Genomic DNA, 18,580 nt, shown 5'->3' with positions numbered 1-18,580 from the left:
ACTGCGCTCACAACATTTGTCATTGAAGTAACGCCACAGGGGCGACGCAGTAGGTAGTGTTGTCGTCTCACAGCAAGAAGGTCGCTGGTTCGAGCCTCGGCTGGGTCAGTTGACGTTTCTGTATGGAGTTTGCATGTTCTCCCTGCAATCGCGTGGGTTTCCTCCGGTTTCCCCCACAGTCCAAAGACATAAGGTACAGGTGAATTGGGTAGGCTAAATTGTCCGTAGTGTATGTGTGTATGGATGTTTCCCAGTGATGGGTTGAAGCTGGAAGGGCATCCGCTGCATAAAACAAATGCTGGATAAGTTGTCGGTTCATTACGCTGTGGCGACCCCTGATTAATAAAGGGACTAAGCCGAAAAGAAAATGAATGAATGATAATGCCACAGGTAGTTGGAAGATCTGTGTAAAAGGCCTGCCACCACAGCCGGAAAAACCCTAGAGGAAACACTGGACATGGTTATTTTTTTTACCCAAAAATGTTCAAAAATTCTTTCATTATTCATCCACTTGTTATATTTATTCACTTGCTGAAAAATCTGAGTTATTTTCATCTGTTAAACAAAGATACAGAGATGATGACTGAAATAATATAGTATTTCTTGTTCCTACTATGGACGTCAATTGCTTTTTTCTTCAGAATATCTTGCTTTGTGTTCAACAGAAGAAAGAAATTCAGTAATTAATGAGGAAATGTTCATTTTTGGATGAAATATCCCTTTAAAAGTGAGTCAACACTAATGTAATGATACAGAAATATCAGCATCAGTTGTGTCTCTTTGCTGTCATTGCCTCACGGTCTATTAAAGCATCCACAGGATGTACACTTCAGACACCTGATAAATGGACAGACTCTACTCTTTTTTACCCACTGTGTATTGTTTGTGTGCAGTCTTTGTAAACCCTGTTGATGGTACACCACAAGCCAAACTGCTCAACCAGCGCAAATCTAAATCACCGCACTGCTTTTCACATACAAATAACAAAGAGACTTCATTATACAGGAGGGGATTTTATGCTTCCTTGTAATCAGATATAAAACAACCCTTTGATAAGACTGCATTCCACTACAAACTCTCCTTCAAAAACTCCTCGAGTCCAGAAGTACAAAAGCTCTCCTACTGATAAAACGGGTTTAAACCTTGTAAAAATGCAAGAAGTATTCAAAACATGGCATGTTTGACCTATAGATAAAACCTTCAGGCACAGCTGTATTGAAAACTTTGAGGCTGGCTTGAGAAAGCCTGTTGGTAATATTTAGTTTAAACAGTTTTTAACAGTATGAAAAGATAGATAGATAGATAGATAGATAGATAGATAGATAGATAGATAGATAGATAGATAGATAGATAGATAGATAGATAGATAGATAGATAGATGGATGGATAGACGGATGGATAGACGGATGGATAGACGGATGGATAGACGGATGGATAGACGGATGGATAGACGGATGGACAGACGGATGGACAGACGGATGGACAGACGGATGGACAGACGGATGGACAGACGGATGGACAGACGGATGGATAGACGGATGGATAGACGGATGGATAGACGGATGGATAGACAGACGGATGGACAGACGGATGGACAGACGGATGGACAGACGGATGGACAGACGGATGGACAGACGGATAGATAGACGGATAGATAGACAGACAGACAGACAGACAGACGGATAGACGGATGGATAGACGGATGGATAGACGGATGGATGGACAGACGGATGGACAGACGGATGGACAGACGGATGGACAGACGGATGGACAGACGGATGGATAGACAGACAGACAGACAGACAGACAGACAGACAGACAGACAGACAGATAGATAGATAGATAGATAGATAGATAGATAGATAGATAGCACGGTGTTCTATAGATTTTCCTTAATGTTTAGTAAGCATTTCTAGCATGTTAAAGTCCTATGCTAATCAGTATTAGCATGTTGCTAGTCATTGCTAGCATGTGAACCATACAGGATTTATGGTGTGCTAGCATGAGTCAAACAAGCCAACCCCCGCTTCTCTACGATGTTCTGATGCTGAGATATAGTTGCTAGGTTAGTCTGTTTTGTTGCTATGGAGTTGATTGAAAGCTTAGACTGATGATGTATCAAAGCTTCTTGCCAGTATGTACAGTTAAAAACAACCCCCATGTCTCTATAACACTGCAGCATGACGATATCAATCTGGGCCTCTATAATAGCAGTCTATGGGACAGTTGCTAGGGTGCAGTATCTGGTTGTTAGGGCGTGCCTAGAAAGTTAAAAGGCTATCAGTGATTGGCTGCTGGCTAGACTGAGTTAAATGAGCTCAGCCATTAGCCTGTAGGACACTGATGCAGAGTTATGAGCTCACAAAGTTTGATCCAATGTAAAGTCAATGACAGTCTTTTGCAGTGGAAGTCTATGGGACAGTTTCTAGGGTCCCAAAAGTGGTTGCTAGGGCGTGGCCAGAAAGTTAAAAGCTCCTCAGTTATTGGCAGTTAGGTAGTCTGAGTTAAATGAGCCCAGTTAGAAGTCTGTGTGACAGTCTGATGCAGAGTTATGAGCTCACAAAGTTTGGCTCAATGTTAAGTCTATGGGATTTTTCCGACAGTCCCAGATTACATTTACATTTAGTCATTTGTTCAAAGAGACTTCCAACTGACGAGGCATTCAGCGATTCAAGAAGAGGCAACGCACACAAGAAGTGCTGGTTTTACAAAGAAACTGTCAGTGAATGAAGTGCTAGAGTTAGAGAGAGAAGAGAGTTCCTACAGGTGGTTTGTCAAGCTCACTCACGGATGTGACACTTGCTTCATAAATGCACAATGCTTTTGTTCTGTTTTGTTTTTCGTGATCTTGAGTGATTGTAAGAAAGTGTCAGGTGCAAATGTTCAAAACTGGTGCAAGTGTTGGTTAAAATGCCAGAGATGAATGAGTGTGTTTTCCACGAGTGGTTTGTCAAGCCCACTCACCCATGTGAGGCACACCCAGAATTGCCAAATGTTTTACATCGGTAGTCTCAAAGATTCCTTATTCACTGGGATTAACAGAGAACCTTTCACTTCTTTGCATACTTTAAAATGTTCCTTTATAAGCTGTTCTCTGAAATGTCTCTAAAAAATAAGATGGTTGGCATCGCTGCAAAACCCTTCTGGAACATTTATTTTATTCATTCATTCCCTTTCCGGCTTAGTCCCTTTATTAATCTGAGGTCGCCACAGCGGAATTGACCTCCAACTTATCCAGCATATGCTTTACGCAGCGGATGCCCTTCCAGCTGCAACCCATCACAGGGAAACATCCATACACACCCATTCACACACATACACTACGGACAATATAGCCTACCCAATTCACCAGTTCCACATGTTTTTGGAGAAACCGGTGCACCCGGAGGAAACCCACGCCAACACAGGAAGAACACTCCACACAGAAACGCCAACTGACCCAGCTGAGGCTTGAACCAGAGACCCTCTTGCTGTGAGATTGTGCTACCCACTGCGCCACCGTGCTGCCATTTATTTATTTTTATTTGTAATTTCATTGACATTATACATTACACCAGGGGTCACCAAACTTGTTCCTGGATGGCCGGTGTCCCTGCAGGGTTTAGCTCCAACTTGCCTCAACACACCTGCTTGATTGTTTCAAGTATACCTAGTAAGACCTTGATTAGCTTGTTCAGGTGTGTTTGATTAGGGTTGGAGCTAAAATCTGCAGGATACCGGACCTCCAGGAACAAGTTTGGTGACCCCTGCATTATAATGTTTTTTATAAGCCAAAAAAGGTCAAAACTCCTTTAATAACCACCTAACTCTCCAGGGTTGTGCCTACACAACTCTCCAGGAGGTGCCTACACTCAAAACATTTGTGTTGGGACAACATGAAGAAATTGTGTGAAGCCCAGCATTCCTTACACTGTAATAAAAGGTTAAGTGTGTTAGCATTAGGGCTGGACGATTGGCCTGTCCTCATAGTTCACTGACAGGTTTTGTACAGTAAATAAACTCACATATTACAAGTGGGAGATGTTTGAATGAAGGATGCATTACTTGATTTTAAAATAATTGAAATAAACACACACCATTGACTATCTATGATTATTTATTGAACATCAATGATGAACAACTGAAATTAAAACACACAGGATATCCTCGTCACCACTACCAAACCGACCAATCACAAAGCTTGCGTTACATGTCGTTGTGACGTGTCGTTACATTTTTTTGTAACTTTTTTTTTTACATAATATCAGAATAATATAATAAGTATAAATCATAAAAATATAATAAGTATAAATTAGCCTTAATGTGACTCTATAAACAGTGGGGAAAGTAATTGGAAAAAATTGACTGGGAAACATTTGATCGATTATTGGTTCTGAAGGTTGATTTCGATCACTTTTCAATTAGCATGCAATGCAAGACAGCACCTTTAGGCCATGTCAAACTACAACACAAGAAACTATGGACTTCAAACTTGTTAACCTAATGAAAGAGCATTACAAGATAAATATAATTAACGTTTTTCCATGCCTGCTAGTTGCTGGGAAACGTAATTGTGCTCATTACTAATATTACTATTGAGAATAATGTTAGTTTAGTATTAAACTACAATAAAACAACTTTTAAAGCATTAATTCTGTTTACAACCACTGAGAAGATTTTTTCTGCATGCTGCATTTTCAAAAGCAACTAAAACTCTTAATATGCTTGTTTAAAGAAGGCCCCTGCTGGCCCATATCTATCAGCTGATAACATTCGAAGTGGGTGATCTTAATACAGCAGAGCCATTGTTTTCAAAAGAATAATCATGCATGTCGGAGGAAGTTTGGTACCGTACTGTATGAGCAGACTTAAAGAGTAAATTTGAGTAAATTTTCAAGTTCTACACTGTAAAACCCAATAAGTTAACTCAAACCGTTTGAGGAACCGATTGCAACAAACCATTCAAGTTCAAAAACTAATCCTGATGAGTACTGTGAACTGAGTCCATTTCAGTAAATGAAGCAATTTGAGCACAGTAAAACCCAATAAATGAAGAGATCTCAAACCAACTGAGTACTGTAAAACCCAATAAGTTAAGGCAACTTAAACCGTTTGAGGAAACCGATTGCTACGAACCATTTGAGTTAAAAAAAAAACTAATCTATATGAGTATTGTGAACTTACTCCATGCAAGTTGAAGTAATGAGGTATTTAATTAACTCATTACCTTCAACACTGAGTTCAAAACTCCTCTCAAATGAGTAGAAGTAACTTTCAGTAAATTTTGAGTTAACTACACTCATTTCATTTGATTAAGTTGACTGTCGGGTTTTACAGTGCATATCACCATCAATGACATAGCTCTAATGAAACGAAATCAAATAAAAAGCAGCCTGACGACTAGGGTTGTACGGTTTACCGGTACTATGGTAATATCGTGATACTATGGCTTCAAAATACTGGTGGTGCCAGTGTAGTTTGTAAACTGTACATAGTCTGTACATAATGTTGCATGTGGAAACAATACACGTTTCGGCAACAATAGACCATTGTATTGTAATAGTCTATGGAGCCTTCTAAGGTTGCAAAACTATGAAGAAGTCGCACCTTTTATGGTTGCCTACTGCATATTTTCTGATGCTTCAGTTGGAATCAGAATCCATTCATTTCTGCTTCTGTCAATATGATTTAATAGCTACAACAACCGTGACAATCTCTTACTCACAAAGTGAAATTTTGAATTACTTTGGATTCTTACCGGATAAAAAAAAGAAATAGGAAAAAAACAACAGATGAAAAACATTGAAACCCTTTTTGACCACTTCATATAGCCTAAGTTTGCTGGAAAAATTCGTAACGAATTTCGTTTGGTATAGTTTGTATCTTTATTTGAATGTATTTTTTGCTGGTCTGAATACATTTTCGGGGAAGAGACGTGCAAATACTGTTTTTAATAATAAGGGATTTATTAATTCAATCCAAGTAGGCTTATTATAATAAATAATATATAGTATTTTTAACATTCTTCTTTATTACATGGATTTGAGTTATGAATTTCAGTACTGCAATACTACCTGCTATCACAATACTTCTGCTGGTATAGTATTGTGATATGAATTAATGATATCTCGACATCCCTACTGACAACTTAAGATGTTTCATATAAAATGTTTTATATACCAAGCTTGCAGTCAGAGTGTTAAATTAGGAGTGGAACAAATCTATAATGAAACAAGCTAAATTATTTGAGAAGAAGACAAAAAATACACTCAGAAATAATGGAGGGAGAACAATGCTTTGGGCCAATCTCAATCTCACCAGCACTGCATATTTCTTCAACTCCTCCTAATCAAACACACCGGAATCAACTCACCAGAACATTAGAAGAGACTTTAAAATCTGAAATCAATGGGTCAGATAAGGGAGACATCCAAAATATGTGCCTCGGGAAACAGGGCTGGGAAACACTGGCCTAAATAGTGTCTAAAAGAAACTAGGACACACAAAATGACACTGATCCAAAGTACAAAGATTAAAGGCTAAAGGCTTTTCTGGAGGATCCGAATCTTACTATTAAAAGTAAACTAATAAACCATACATGCTGAGAAAACCCTTCTTACTTTATCTCAGTGTGTTTTCATTTACCTAAATATATCCTTACATTTTTATTGATTTAACTGCAGTTTAAATATTATTTCTGACAAAATGTTTCCAACTTTTAATCCAGAAAATACCTTAAATTCAGTTTTATGTCACCCCATTCAATGACACCAGAGATAAAGACAGTTTTGCCATGTATACAATCAAACAGGTCCATTTGCAAAAAAAAAAAATAGTGCTTTCAGTGTTTTATAGCACATTAGCAAAAATGAGCAAACATTAGCACACTCTCTGAAACATCAGGTAATGCAGATGCATGTAAACACACACATCTCTCAAAGCAAAGTGGACTTATTTCAAGAACTGTTTGTGATTCTTATTTTATTTATTTATTTAGTTTGTTTACATTGTTAGAAATGGTTTGTTTTATAATAAAGCTGCCTGTTCGCTTTCAGAAGTTGAAGTGATGCTTTCTTTTCCATTAAATAATATGATGAAATATTATAATAAATTGTTAAATATTGTATTGCATATTGGATTATTTAGAATGCTATCAGAGCTCGACAGAATCTGCGAATTCTTTATATTTTTTTGTGTGTATAATTTTGTAAAACAATATGCAGATTTAAGCGGAATGATAATGGGAGCATTGTAACTACAACATTAAACCATTAAATAAAATAAAAAAAAAACAACTTTTTAACTTTTATTTAAAGTTTTCAATGCAAATCCAATTAGATCCACTTGTTTGGTAAACCAAGCAAGTCTCACATACAATATATCTAAATAAATATCATGCAAACATTTGCATATTAGTCAATAATATTACTGAAACTAGACATTACAGTTTAAAGACACACTTTATTGTAGCTTGAGAAAGTCTGTTGTAAAGTAGTTTGTTTAATTTGAGATGGGCAGACAAAACTAGCTTATTAGCATGAATCTGACTTAGCATGAATCTGAAATGAATATAAAAACATTGACACACAGAAGTAAATAAACAGGCTCAATGAAGAGCTAAAGTAAGCACTTCTGCGTGAACAGGTTCAGTGTGGGCAGTTGTCTTAAATATCGCAGGGCCCTAGTTTAAATGCCTTTAAATGCCAGTCATTCCTCATGGAAAAGAGGTTACAGGAACTGCACTCCACCCTGGACTGTGTGTATGTGGGTGAGTGATACCATCACACACCACTTCATTCTGTGAACTTTCCTGGAAAAAGTTAGAGCTGGAATAAGTCAGAATCCAAAGAAGAACAAAAGAAAGAAACCTCCCAAACACTCCCAATAAACAGTAAAAGCCACATGAAAAAATAAAATACTACAGTCATTATAGTAAATATTATAGTGTGAAATGAAATCTTAAATTAAACTGCTATTTAATATTTTTTGCACAGATAAAGGACACAGTATGTTTGCATTCAACAAATTGACGTCATAGTCAGGTAGCTTTAATATAAACAAGAGGAAGCCAAAATACCACCTGATGTTGACACTATAGTAGGGGTGGGCAGTACACCGGTGTCATAGTCATCACCGGTGTGACATTGCGCCACGACATGGATTTTCTAATACCGTCAATACCGTAATAAATCAATTATGCTCCTTGAACGGCTGCATTTACATCAATAATAGCTAATTCTAAATATTAAGGCATTCAATTTTCTTCAAACGTTCAGTTGTGGTCTGAATACCTGTCCTTATACTACAGGGCTCGAAATTGCAACCATTTTGGTCGCATGAGCGCCCGAAATTTAATCTATGCACCCTCATAATATATTTGGGAGCATTTGTGTGTCTGAATATAATGGTTGTAGTGCAATCTGATTTGATTTTCTCTATAAACTTGCTGAATCGCTCTACCCTGCTGCTGTATTGGTTCATATTAGCTGTCAGTCACTCAACGCTTCCCGCTGTCAGATAACAGGGAGCTTTTGTTACTGCAGGAAATGCAAACGGCTGAAGAGTGAAAAGTGCACAGGTTTGCAAACCTCACCTAAAGTTATAATAATAATAATGGCGCAGATGACAGCGATCATGACATGAGGTAAATGTTAATCCGCCAGCTGAGATCAATCGAGTGTTTTCAGAGAAGGTGCCCGAATCTCGATGCGTTGCATTCACCGCGTGTTCAGCGCAAATGTCCGCTAAATATAAAATATAACACTGTACACATCATCACCAAAGAAACTCACCTTTACTAAGTTTACACTGAAACTACAGCTCATAACAAAGAGCGGTATTGCGCCGGTGGTCATCATGAGAATCCTGCTCTGTCTGCTCATAAATTGGTGCGGCTGACTCGCCTGCTTTATTCCACCAACACAGAGAAATGAAGATCAGCTCATAACGAGACTGAGCATTTACAATGACCCAAACCAAAACTTTAAAGAGTGATAGAAGTGAGACTTTCTTTTGTCTGTTCTTCCTTGAGATGTATATTATTTTGCTATTGAAAGTAATACCATGATATTATACCGTCACCGTTCAAAAGATGAAAAATACCGTCATATTAATTTTAGGTCGTATCGCCCACCCCTACACTGTAGTACAGCAAAAATATTTCTGTATAAATCACGATTTTTTTATTTATTTTACTTTCGTCCGTACTACTAACAGTGTCAAATGTGTTCCTTCAAGAGCTATTTAAAGGCATTCTGCTGTATCCAAAATGTGTCCATTTATTTTCAGTAAATATAAAACAATATAAAAACAATGTTTTTTTTTTTTTAAATAAGTTTCTTTTTGTGTAAATGCACCTTTAACATTCACAATAAAGAATAAAAAATACTTTAACATCAATTAAAAGAGCTATTTTTAGCTAAACATTTCACAACATTTTTCACAAAATGATCCAGAAACGCATTCTCCCATCTACAATATAAAACATTATTTTTCTCCAATTTTCACACTTCATAATCACTGAAAAGATCATTTAATTTACTTCATTTTAAAACAGAAATAGATTTATGCAGAAGTATTGTAATGAGATGCTCAATGTTTGATTAGTTTTACAATAGTAAAATGTCTGCATGAACACTTTGCATATGCAGGACTTTTGCCAGCTCATGTGCGTATAGTCGAAAGCGAATGGCAAAAGGTGCAGATATCAATAATAAAAGTGTATTTATCAGAAAATGTTCACCAAATGCTTATTAAAAATGCCTTAAATGTTTAGTTTACAATACCTACAGTTTATGTTTTACCAGTTGTTTTGCATTATAGAATTTAATAATTAATCTCTATGAGTTTCTTTAAACATTTGCTTTTAAATGAAGATTCATGTTTTAATATGGAAATTATGCATAAATCACTTTGCCTTTACGGTCATATTTATTTTCAGAGATATTGTAATAAAGAAGGAGCTGTCCAACACTTATGTACATTTATATGAGCACAATTGTGTACCTTCATTTCAATTATACCATAATTATACCATAAAAGGCACAGAACAGTATCATAAGAGGTCTTTTCTGTCAGATATAAGGTGCAACTTTTACAAAGGTACAAAACCGTTCCTTAAAGAACATTATTTGTTTCACCATGTACCTATTATTCTGAGAGTGTAGCAAAAAACTAAAGTATAATAAAGTATGTATTATAGTTTATCAGTGCACTAAAGCAGTGTTTCCCAACCCTGTTCCTGGAGGCACACCAACAGTACATATTTTGGATGTCTCCATTATCTGACCCACTCATTTCAGGTGTTGGGAGTCTCTTCTGATGTTATGATAAGTTGATTCAGGTGTGATTGATTAGGGAGAGGATGAAAATGTGAACTGTTGGTGTGCCTTCAGGAACAGGGTTGGGAAACACTGTACTAAAGTATGCTGTAGCATTTATTACAAAGAGTTGCAAGTAGCACTATAATATATATAATTTAATACAACTTACACTAGTGTTTGCTATAGATTACTATAGTGTGTTTTTTTCATGTAGGAAGAAGCATATTTCACACAATGTAAGTGACCCTGGACCACAAAAACAGTATTATGTTGCATATTATTGCAGATTCTTTCATGCAACAATAAACTAGAATATTAAGTAAAGATCCTGTTCCATTAATGTAAATGTAAATACACCAAAACTCAACTTTTCATTAGAAACATGCATTGCTAAGCACTTCTCTCAGACAGCTTTAAAGGAGATGTTCTCAATATTTACATATTTGAAACCCTTTTAAATACGTGTATCTCGGCCAAATATTGTCCAGAAAGAAACTGATTGAGCTTTACAACATGCATGTCTAGGGTCAAATATTTAGGTCCCCCTTTATATCGAGTAGCTTTAACTAGATTATGTACTTACCCTGTAATTAACCATTTGTTACAATGTACTTATTGTGTAAATACATGTGTAAACATTGTACTTGTACCTGCATTTAATTACATGTTAATTTCTTTAGTTACACCAGGGGTCACCAATCTCGGTCCTGGAGGGCCGGTGTCTCTGCAGGGTTTAGCTCCAACTTGCCCCAACACACCTGCCTGAGTGTTTTTAAGTATACCTAGTAAGACCTTGATTAGCTTGTTCAGGTGTGTTTGATTAGGGTTGGAGCTAAAATCTGCAGGACACCGGCCCTTCAGGAACAAGTTTGATGACCCCTGAGTTACACTGTTGATCACCCCTTACACCTTAAACCTACTAAACCTGTCTCTAACCCTACCCGCATCCCACCTCAAGAGCACCAGAGATGTTTCTCAATACACTCTGAACACAGTGAGCACATCGTATTTATTGATTAGTTTGCATGTACTGTAAGTACAAAGTAGTTAAGGGCACTTAATATAAAGTGGGACCCCCATTCAGTCACTGTCATTAGACTCACCTGCGTTATAAAAGTGATCAAGAACTGATGTTTCGCCAAAGTCCAGCTTCCCAAAGGGCACCACGTCTAGTTTACAGCCCACGATGTCGCAGGCATCCTTCAGACACTGTAGTGCCATGTTCTCCGTGCTGAGAGGCTGGCTGGTCTCGGAGTTCCTCACATAAGCCACCGTCACAGCTCGACTCTTGCATTTCCCCGGGGTCAACAGGGCGACCCCGTCCGAGGGCGAGCTGATCAGCCCGGGGCAGGCACTCTTACAGCTGGAGGGATCCTGCCAGAAAGCCCCAGCACCAGAATTAGTCCCAGCACTGGATTCTCCATCACTGCCTCCCATCATCACCATCATCATCTCCAGGGGCTGGCTGAGAGAGGGCACAGACAGAGAAATGGCCTCCAGATCTGAATTCATCGTTCATCAGTTGGTGAAGCGACACCCAGCAGCACTGCTAACGCTAATTAACCGCCACACTCCATAGCTGGCACTCGTGCCCGCTACACCACTGGCATCAAAATAGTAATAATAAATGGCATGACGTCATCAGACCTAACAATTAAACATTATTGATCCATATTTTTTTTTTTTTTAGATGAAACTCAAAATAATCCGCTTAGCAGCCTATAGAGTCCTGAACATAAATTTAAAAACGTAATAATTCAAAACAACAGCAGCGATCAAGGACTGTTGACGGACATGCTGGTCACGACACAAATGACTGATATCTCTCACTGCAAACACACTGATGTCCTCAAACTGAAGCCTTCGCGAAACTTGACAAACTTGACCCGTATCCCGGAGCGCCAGCAACTGTTAGCTTGCTAAGTACGTTAACGCAGTCGCTCCTGTTGATCGCCGCCCGCATCACACCGAGCCGTTTCGCCGCCAGACATTAACATTGGGTTTCTTCGGTCTTGTCGGTCCTGTTTATGTCACTCGTGTTTATTGTGAAATCGCTCGCTTGCTCGCGGCTGAAGCGCGTTCATTTGGACCCTGCCCTGTTTCTATTATTATCTTCGAAACTCACGCTCGGGGGCGGAGCAACACGCTTGACTTGCGACTTGCAGGAAGCCAGCCGACCAATCAGATACTGGGAAAAGCTCATGAATATTAAACACGTAATAGTTCGGCTTACTTTTTTTTATTTAATTATTTTATTTTATTTGTTTTTTTAATGTACAACACAGTCAATCACAAAATCGGGCAAATTTAGGAAAAGTGTCACTAGTAGCCCAATCAGACTAGTACCCTCGATAGTAAACTATTTTATACATGTTCTGTGTAAATGAAGGCAAGGCTATTTCATTTATAAAGCACATTTCAAACAGATTTCAACACATTTCAAACTCCTGGTAAAAGTAATGTAGAAAAAAGAATGACATACCAAAAACAAACAGGCTACCAACATTATTTTTTATCCCTGGCAACTTTCTACCCGTGACTGAAAAAGGAGGGATGAGGAGTCAGGGAGGTAAAGACTTAATAAACCTAATTCTCTGCTATGAATCAAGTCCAAGACAACAGATAATTCTATAAAACATCTTTTTTTTTTGTATTTTATTGAATTGTCTATAGAATTACATTCAAATGAAATTAATATTCATGCAAATGATTTCTTAAATGATCTTAGCATCACTCCAGTTGTGTCTAAACATGGTTTTCCAGTTACATTTAAGATTATTTAGAATAATAATTGTATATTAACAAGAACCTTTTTATTTATAATAAATATTTATAAAAATATATATATATAGTGTTTTATATATATATATATATATATATATATATATATATATATATATATATATATATATATATATATTATTGTTTTGAAGGGGGGGGTGCATGCTTTATGTCTAGCAACTGTACTGTATATCATCTTTCTATATGGGAATGTGCAGTGAGAAAAAAATGACAGTAAACCTACATTATGATGGAATGAATAAAACTATCTCAGTGTATCCACCGTCTGTACTGTTCCCTCTACACTTAAACCATAATGAAACCTGTGTCATATATTTTAATCAACAATATTTAATGACTGTTAAAGATTGTTTAATGAAATGACGTGCATCTTGTGTACTGATGATCTAAAGTTGTGTTGCTGTAGTATTTGTATGATGAAAGGATTATGTGAACCAATGATTCTGCAAATGCTAGATCTCTTTAAGGAAATGAACGCAGCGTGCAGAGTTTTGAACACTGGAGAGTCTGTGTTAGGGTTCTGAAATTTGTGGCTAAACAATTGAAAAAAACATGTAATGTCTGTTTTCCCTCGTCAATGTGGATTATTTAATCGATGTTTAATCAGAGGGAGGTTTTTAAAAAAGTAAAGTGTGTGTGTCTGTTTGTACTTTTTGTGCTGTAAAAATAGTTTGATTGCAATTTAATAATAATTTGTCAATTAATAAGAATATGTCAATAACACAATTTTGACGAAAATGTCAGATAGAGCCTTATAATTCTAAAGTGACGATATGGTAATACAACAATAATAGTAATATTAGGCCTATGTGTAGGTCTACGGTTACTTAAAGTGCTAAATTTTGTATAGTCATTATCGTGGACTTGAAGAGACTTTCAATATGTCCTGTTTGTTAATTCACAGTAAAATGACATCAGAAAATAACTATTCATAATTATAAAATTTAATTATTATGTTTCAGACATGTGCTTGTCATCTGTCATTGACAGCATTATTAGCCCATTTGTTTTCACTGGTTAAATCAGACATTTGTCATTATCAGATTCCCTCTTGCATTATATTCAACATTATATATAGGCTAGAGTAGCTATACTGACACTGTTAAACATTTATTTTCATGCACAACACTATGTGTTAGCTATGAAAGAAAAAACATCAAATGCTTGTCGTAATCATAACCTAAATGCGAAATGATCATTTAAATGATGTGCGGCCAGGTTCATTTTCGCTTCCGAGTGCGGCTCATGACTGCTGTCACTGTGATAAAACACACACATATGCGAATCTTTCTTTCAGCGCGGCTCTCAAACGATCGCTGTGCAACAAACTGAAGGTTATTTACAACTTCATTACTTGTTATTCACAGCCTATGGAGGTTCTGTTCACTTAAGTAGGCGTCATTCGCGTGCTACGTGCACGTGTTCTCGATACCTCACGGTCAGCTCACGTGTGATTTCGCGGCCGCAAATACATCATCACATGAAGACAGAAATGACATTTCTGGGTGAATTATACCTTATAAATACAGTATAAGACACTTCTAACGCCATTCGAAGGTGTTCGTGTGACTGTGAAGACTTTAAGCTTCTCTCCTGACCTATATAATATATGATATAATTGGCTGAATCGTAGAAAAAGCTCAATCATGTGTAGGGTCAAATCGAGATCGAGATCTTTTTTCGATTAATCATGCAGCCCTATAAATGACCTAAAGAAGTTTTGGAAATCTGTAAAATCTATGTTTGGTCAAATCTGTAAGCAAGCTTGCAAACTTCTTGGTCAAAAATGGTACAAATCTAACAAAGCTGAATGTTAAATCATTTAAACGAAACTATTTCTGCTGCTCTTTTATTTTAACTACAATTTAAATGGATCTCCTTCAACGCTTCTCGTACAGTGATCAGTTCTCTGTGTTGTGGCCAGAGAAACCCCAGTTTGAATCCCGGTCACAGCAGCACGTACCTGTTAACGGAAAGCCATGCTGGGCTGAGTTTCATCACCTCAGGCCATCGGCTGACTTTCTCACCCAAACTCAGCTTTATCTAGCGTTGCCCACATCCGGCCAAGAGAGTGGACGAGTTGCAGCCTCGTCCCAGATAGAAATTCTACCCAGATTCTAGCCAGATAGAAATAAAAGCTCTAGTTTTTCCTCTTTTATTTCAGTGACTGTTATTGAGGTCCATAGAGCCCTGACAAAGCTGGACACCAGAAAGGCAGCCGGACCAGACAAACTGGCCTTCTTTTGGAGGTGGCTGCAGATTATATAGCTGAGCCACTCAACCACATTTTTAATTTAGGTCTTAGTTATATAGTTAGGCGTCACATCCCTAGAATTTAGAAGTCGGCTTTTGTACTTCCCCTGTTAAAAGGAGGAGAACCATCCAAATTATGCATCATTACAAAAAGCTTAGTCCGTGCCGTGATCGTATAGTGACAGTACAGTTGTGGCCGCAGGGTCATGACAGCTTGTCCCTGTTAACCGCAAGTAATGCATGGCCTCCTTTTTACAACATGTCATCAACTGGATTCTGCCCCAATCTCTGCTTTGTTCAGTGTTGTCCACATCCAGCCAAGAAAGTCGATGGGCTGCCACCACATGTAGTTACCGAGAGGTTAAGGCGATAGACTTGAAATCCAGTGGGGTCTCTCTGCGCAGGTTTGAACCCTGCCGACTACAGACCAACCAGCTGTTGTTGCTTTTTCTCTCCGTGTGTGTCCATTGTTGTGTAGCCTGCGAGAGTACGTTGCTCTGAATTCAGATCATCAGCTTGTGAGAAAAGAGTGCTCATGAAGTTAGCTGAGTGTGTTAGATTAGAGAGTTGTGCTGTCTGTGGTTCCCAGAGGCTGTACGCAAAAGTTGTGCAAGAGAGAGTGTGGCTCGCTCTACCCTTGTTGACCCTGTGCTTTGTTGCCACCTCAGCAGGAGAGAGGAAGCGGACATCTGTAGTCTTGGCCGAGTGGTTAAGGTGATGGATTGGAAATCCATTGGGGTTTCCCAGCGCAGGTTCGAATCCTGCAGACTACGTTATTTTGCACGTCCACAATGTTGTTGTTCCCTTTTCTTTCAATTCTCCAATCTGTAATAGCAATCCTCCTCTGCATCTGGCAAACAAGCCCCTGTCCCTTAGTGAGCAGGCAGCTGTGGGTGAGCGACAGTGGTTTGCCGTCAGAGTACAGTGATCAGTACTCTGTGTTGTGGCCAGAGAAACCCCAGTTTGAGTCCCGGTTCCAGCATCGTGTACCTGTTAACGGAAAGCCATGCTGGGCTGAGTTTCATCACCTCAGGCCATCGGCTGGATTTCTCACCCCAACCTCTGCTGTATCTAGCGTTGCCCACATTCGGCCAAGAGAGCGGAGGAGTCACAGCCAGGTGTAGTCGTGGCCGAGAGGTTAAGGCAAGGGTCGCCAAACTTGTTCCTGGAGGGCCGGTGTGCTGCAGATTTTAGCTCCAACCCTAATCAATCACACCTGAACAAACTAATCAAGGTCTTACTAGGTACACTTGAAACACCCAGCCAGGTGTGTTGAGTCAAGTTGGAGCTAAAACCTGCAGGAACACCGGCCCTTCAGGACCGAGATTGGTGACCCCTGGGCTAAGGCAATGGACTTGAAATCCATTGGGGTCTCCCCGCACAGGTTTGAACCCTGCCGACTATGTTGCTTGGCACTTCCGCAATGTGGACTTGTCCTTTTTTTTCATTGCTCCCTAACAGAAATGCCATCCTTCTCTGCACCTCGCAAACAAGCCCCTGTTCCTTAGTGAGCAGGCAGCTGTGGGCAAGCGACAGTGGTTAGCCGTGATCGTACAGTGATCAGTTCTCTGTGTTGTGGCCAGAGAAACCCCAGTTTGAATCACGGTCAAAGCAGCGCGTACCTGTAAACGGAGTTTTCTCACCTCAGGCCATCGGCTGACTTTCTCACCCAAACTCAGCTTTATCTAGCGTTGCCCACATCCGGCCAAGAGAGCGGACGAGTTGCAGCCTGGTGAAGCCACAGGTTTGAACCCTGCGGACTATGTTGGTTTGCGCTTCCACAATGTGGTTGTGTGCTTTTCTTTCACTTGCAAAATAGGTGCTACTCTGCTGCCAGCCTGATATAGTGGCATGTTTCATAAATAGTATTGTTTTTGGTTATCTTTTCTGTTGTGTTATCACCTCAACGTATAGGGCTGGGGTTGGACAATTAACAAAAATACATAAATAAGCCGTTAAACAGACTAAAGTTCAATTATAAGACAAATCCACAAAAGAAAAAAAAAGAGCACATAGATAAGCAGCTTCAGTGCTGAGCAAAGCCAAAATAAGAAAAAGGATAAGACCCCAAAAATTAAGTACCACTGGCTGCCCGTCAAGTCTCGTATTGATTTGAAAACATTGATTTTAACATATAAAGCGGTTCATGGTTCTGCTCCCGGTTACATTTGTGACCTGATATCCATTTCCTCTACCTCTTGCTGTCTACGCTCTGCCTCAAGTCCTGCGCTGTTTCAGCCTCGCTGCAAACTCAGCACAATAGGAGGTAGGGCGTTCTCTTTCCGTGCTCCCAAACTAGAGGTGGGCGATATGACCTAAAATTAATATCACGGTGTTTTTCATCTTTTGAACGGTGACGGTATAATATCATGGTATTACTTTCAATAGCAAAATAATATACATCTTAAGGAAGAACGGACAAAAGAAAGTCTCACTTCTATCACTCTTTAAAAGTTTTGGTTTGGGTCATTGTAAATGCTCAGTCTCGTTATGAGCTGATCTTCATTTCTCTGTGTTGGTGGAATAAAGCAGGCGAGTCAGCCGCACCAATTTATGAGCAGACAGAGCAGGATTCTCATGATGACCACCAGCGCAATTCTGCTCTTTGTTATGAGCCGTAGTTTCAGTGTAAACTTAGTAAAGGTGAGTTTCGTTAGCGATGATGTGTACAGTGTTAGATTTTACATTTAGCGGACATTTGCGCTGAACACGCGGTGAATGCAACGCATCGAGATTCGGGCACCTTCTCCAAAAACACTCGATTGATCTCAGCTGGCGGATCAACATTTACCTCATGTCATGATCGCTGTCATCTGCGCCATTATTATTATTATAACTTTAGGTGAGGTTTGCAAACCTGTGCACTTTTCACTCTTCAGCCGTTTGCATTTCCTGCAGTAACAAAAGCTCCCTGTTATCTGACAGCGGGAAGCGTTGAGTGACTGACAGCTAATATGAACCAATACAGCAGCAGGGTAGAGCGATTCAGCAAGTTTTTAGAGAAAATCAAATCAGATTGCACTACAACCATTATATTCAGACACACAAATGCTCCCAAATATATTATGAGGGCGCATAGATTACATTTCAGGCGTCATGCGACCAAAATGGTTGCAATTTTGAGCCCTGTAGTATAAGGACATGTATTCAGACCACAACTGAACATTTGAAGAAAATTGAATGCCTTATTATTTAGAATTAGCTATTACTGTAAATGCAGCCGT

The 18,580-nt window shown here is 38.9% G+C and overlaps 1 protein-coding gene and 1 non-coding gene across 3 annotated transcripts in view; one reads left to right on the top strand and one right to left on the bottom strand.

Annotated features, from left to right (window-relative positions):
• map3k5 (mitogen-activated protein kinase kinase kinase 5) overlaps positions 1–12,406 on the bottom strand; it is an 83,167-nt gene extending 70,761 nt beyond the window's left edge. For both annotated transcript variants that reach the window (XM_056480671.1, XM_056480672.1), the window contains exon 1: positions 11,405–12,406. In XM_056480671.1, coding sequence (XP_056336646.1) covers positions 11,405–11,813 — 409 coding nt within the window. In that variant the 5' untranslated portion in view covers positions 11,814–12,406. The remainder of the gene's footprint in view (positions 1–11,404) is intronic.
• Positions 12,407–16,047: 3,641 nt separating this feature from the next.
• On the top strand, positions 16,048–16,129 carry trnas-gga (transfer RNA serine (anticodon GGA)). Its single transcript has one exon. It is a non-coding gene; the product is annotated as a tRNA-Ser (tRNA).
• The last annotated feature ends 2,451 nt before the right edge of the window (positions 16,130–18,580 follow it).

The sequence above is a fragment of the Danio aesculapii genome, chromosome 20 (assembly GCF_903798145.1).
Source record: "Danio aesculapii chromosome 20, fDanAes4.1, whole genome shotgun sequence".
In the NCBI taxonomy this organism is placed as follows: domain Eukaryota; kingdom Metazoa; phylum Chordata; class Actinopteri; order Cypriniformes; family Danionidae; genus Danio; species Danio aesculapii.
The sequence above is the reverse complement of the archived record's forward strand: the minus strand, read 5'-3'. Positions and strand labels throughout refer to the sequence as shown.